This window comes from Frankliniella occidentalis, unplaced genomic scaffold (genome assembly GCF_000697945.3).
Source record: "Frankliniella occidentalis isolate FOCC.00 unplaced genomic scaffold, Focc_3.1 Scaffold866, whole genome shotgun sequence".
In the NCBI taxonomy this organism is placed as follows: domain Eukaryota; kingdom Metazoa; phylum Arthropoda; class Insecta; order Thysanoptera; family Thripidae; genus Frankliniella; species Frankliniella occidentalis.
Window position 1 is genome coordinate 42,593 of NW_026267974.1, and position 4,044 is coordinate 46,636.

Genomic DNA, 4,044 nt, shown 5'->3' on the forward strand with positions numbered 1-4,044 from the left:
CCGCCCCAACCCCTCGTTAAGAGTTAAGTAAATACCCCGCAGAGCCGAGCGGTATCGGCCGGCCCCGCGCTTTAGGCTTCAAGAATTGACGACGACGCCCAGAAACACGGGGTGGCAGCGACGCTGATGTCCGACAAGTATGAAATAATACTCCTCTTGCTCCGAGCAGCCCCTGCAGCCGCCAGTGCTGTCCGTAACGGGCCGCGTGCTCTGTAGTCTCATCTAATCCCATTCAGGGCAACGCAGAGCCGCGCCCCGCCGCGCCCCGCGCCCCACTGCACTCCTCGCGGGACACCGAAATGAGGTGGAACCGAGCAGCGCCATATTTCATCAAGTTAAATGTTCCCCGACGATATTTTTCATTTCGTGACGTTGATGGCACGCCCTGGGAGGCGGCGCTCTTGCCCGGTGCGCCGGCGGTGACTCAGCGCACCGCGCGCCCGCCCTACCCCAACGGGGGCCCCGGGGCCCCAGCAGGGCCTGGGCCCCAGCCCGCCAGGCAGAAGGGGGCACACCACACAACAGGGCTGGTGCGCCGAGCAAGAGCCGCCTGGTATTTCAGTCGCGACAGTGACACCCTGAATGTCAGGCACTTCCCAAGCGGCCCCGGCCGGCGCGCAAAGGGCATGGAAACGGCGTGGCTGCGCGCTGCGCCTGGCCGGGCAGGGCTGCGGGGCAGGGCCGGTGCAGTCGGGCGGGGCCGTGGTGGCGTCGAGGGGCTGAGCGGCCCAATCCAATCCGGAGCCCCGGCGCGCAATTCACACCAATAACGGGCGCTGCTCTGCCCTCCTCGCTCTGGCAAACGGGTTCCGTCGTGCGCGATGCCCTATGCTGCTGCAGCTGCTGCTGCTGCTGCTGCTGCTGCTGCTGCTGCTGCGGGCTGCGTCCCGCCGATCAGGTTTAGCTCTCGGACGCCGGCCAGCAGCATCCATAGCTGCCGCGGCTGTGCCCAGCTGGCCACGGCAGCCAAAGCGGCCTCATCCCAGATGAAGCTATATCGCGCTCCTCTCGCGTCCAATTCCACCTCCGGCCGGACCCGCTAGATTGCCCGGCAGCCACATTAGGAGGAATCCGACCCCGGCCGGGCCGGCTCCAATCGCAGGGAAGGACCGGGCCCAAAAAGAGCGGGTTATAAAAAGAAGAATAATCAAGAGGGACCAGAAAGAAATGGTCTTGAAATATTGAGAAGTTGACAAATGGTTGTTTTGGGGGAACGTGCCGGATCTATCAGAGAATACAACACCATACACTTTAGAGGTACAGGGGCCATGGCGCCTTACCCTCGAGAGGGCAACACTGAGTCGTAGTCTCTGAAACTGAGGGGTCGTCCAGTAAGTACGTCCCTTTTCCCTCGGATTCATCCGGCAAAGTGCGGGAGTTCGGCAGTTCGGCGCCTGCGAGACTCAAGGCAGGCCATCCCGCAATACACGCACGCACTGCAGGCGAGGTGTTGCCTACCCACCAGGCGGTAAGAGAGCTGAACTTGGCAGTTTGTCAGACGGCGAATGACGAACGTACTTTGGGGACGGCCCCTGATACATCCGGTACGTAACGCCACGCCGAAAACTTTTGTTTTCTATGTACCTTATCTGGGGGACATTACCTGCGGGCGGGCGGCCAGGTGCACGAGCCAGAACTCGTTCTCGCCGGGGGCCTTGGCGGTGCAGGTCAGCTTGTCGGCGGAGGCGCCCAGGAAGTAGCCCCGCACGACGTTGCGCAGCGCCCAGCGGCCAGAGCTGTCGTCGGCGACGCTGATCTGGAAGCGGGAGCCCGCGTCCTTCTCGTCCGACTCGCACGTCACGTTGCCGAACGAGTCGACGGCCAGGTACTTGTCGAGGTGCGAGCGCAGGTAGATGACAGAGTCGCCGCCGGCAGCCGGCTCCAACGTCCACACCTGCCAAAAGTCAGCCACATTACAATCACAAAACTTTACACTCTCGCGAGCTACCGCCGCGGGACAGTCCCGCCCTGGACACCGACCTGCTTCTTCTTGAGGGAGGCGCCGTTGGCGTTGATCTTGAAGCCGAAGGTCTCGGCGGTGAGGTAGCGGAACTTGCTGTTGATGAGGCCGATGGTCCAGCAGCCCTTCTGGTTCGCGAGCTCGCCGTGCCCGTTGAGCTCGTTGTTATGCCCGTTCATGCCGTTGACGCCGTTCATCTTGGAGCTGCAACAGCATCAAAACGACAGGGATTCAGAGCCCAGCTCCAGATTTATTTTACATGCGGGAGCGGTCCCCACCGCGATGCCGTATCGAAACCAGTACTTTTATGGAGGAACTTTGATTGCAAACTCTAGCGGAAGATACGACGGATACGCTATATTTCCTTCAGCAGCGGAGTTTTATAAAAAGTTTAATGACATGCCGAGACAAACTTCCCGCACGGCCGAACAAACGACCTTCGTCAAGGCTTTCCGTCCAATAATAAAATCAAAGTATCACGTCGCTGATTGGACCAGGAGACCGCAGGTCCGCGAGCGCGCGCCTTGCGACCTACCGCAGGCAGGGGGGCAAGAGGAGTGGGGTAGAGGTGAAGGGGGCAAAAAGGGGGGCAGAGGAGGGGTCAACATGCTATCAAGCAGATTGTCACCGGATTGGGTCGTGGCGTGGCGGGGCGTGGCGGGAAAGGGCGTGGCCGGCCCCGGAGAAATATCAAGAGATAAGCCCTATGGGATGGGAGGACAGCTGGCGAAAGTAGCGATGACTTGTGCCGGCACTTAAAATACCTGGTCTGCCTGCCCGAGTCGCTCCGGGGCAGGCGGAACCGGGACCTGCCTGCTGCGAGATAAGGCCGACCATGACCGCGGTCAACATGCGCGGCCCGGGCCGGCCGCAGCAGCGGCGCCCTGGGGGCCCTGCAGGCCCTGGAGCAGGCCGTGAGTTACGTGGCGCCGCAGGGCAGGCAGGGCTCCAGTAAGATGAGGTCCCATTGCGCGCGCCGCCCTGTGCAACGCTTCCAGGAGTGGATTCCAGGAAGGGAAGGGGAGAGAGGAGGGGGGGGGGGGGGGGAGGGGGGGGGGGGGGGGGGGGAGGAGGAGGCGAGAATGCTAATCGCTGCTCCCCCCCTGCGGAGCGCAGCCCGGTGCAGCCCGGCGCAGCCCCACCCGAGGGCCCCGCACAGACCAAGCAGAGCCTCGCGCAGGAGGGCCAAATGCCGCGTCCCGCCCCGCGCCCCGCCGCCGCTCCGGCCGGGGCCACGATGTAGTCATCGCATGCATGGAACAATGGGCCGGCGCCGCCAGACCCCACTTTGCCTTCTCTTCCGCGAGCAGCACACACCAAACTGTTTCGTCGGCGCTGCTGCTGCTGGAGAAAACTCGCCGAAATAGCCGCAGCAGAGCAGCAGCGCGCCAGGAAAAGCTGCAGTACATATTGGCCGGCTTGAATGCCTGCTCGCCTGGAGCACGACGGCCAGGGTGGGCGCGCCCATGCAGCTGTACCTCGGGCGCCACGGGCGTTTGCAGCTGCGCCACCCTCCCCGTGGGGGGCGTCGTGGACCCCGCCGCGCTCGGCGCCAAGCCCGCGGCCCTCCTGCCCGCGAGGTAAGTGCAAGGAGATAAGTCCCGCCTGCCTGGACCGAGATTATACTGCCGAGGTTTTACTACACACGGCCCCCTCCCCCAAAGATAGCATCACGGAGCGGCGCGAAGGGCGCAAGCGTGTGTGGAAGACGGCCAGCGTGAGCAACACCCGCGCGCGACCGTCTGAAATGTGCGTAGACGATATACACGATCCTTGTACAGAGTGTCCCGTAGTGCGGGGCCCATCGGACACCCTGGCACATACACTCGCCGACCAAGGCGTGGACGTGTCAGTAATTGGAGGAGAAAAGAACAGATAAAAGTAAAGGATTGGCGGGGACTCCAGGCACTCCCAGACACTGGCGCCTGGCCTTATCCATACCGGCGCTGCAGAAAAAACGGAAAAGATACAAAAACGGACCAAACGTGCTCTGGAGAATGAAGCACGACTGCACGGAGAAAAATAGTTAGCTGTACAGCTAATTCTTAGCTGCTGCAGCTAATATTAGTGGGTGATATAGTGCA

General features: G+C 62.3%; 1 protein-coding gene across 1 annotated transcript in view; it reads right to left on the reverse strand.

Annotated features, from left to right (window-relative positions):
• LOC113207132 (protein singed) overlaps positions 1–2,190 on the reverse strand; it is a 24,814-nt gene extending 22,624 nt beyond the window's left edge. The window contains exons 1-2 of the mRNA XM_052275744.1: positions 1,981–2,190; positions 1,604–1,894 (exon numbers count right to left, since the gene is read on the reverse strand). Coding sequence (XP_052131704.1) covers positions 1,604–1,894; positions 1,981–2,157 — 468 coding nt within the window. The 5' untranslated portion in view covers positions 2,158–2,190. The remainder of the gene's footprint in view (positions 1–1,603; positions 1,895–1,980) is intronic.
• Positions 2,191–4,044: the final 1,854 nt, after the last annotated feature.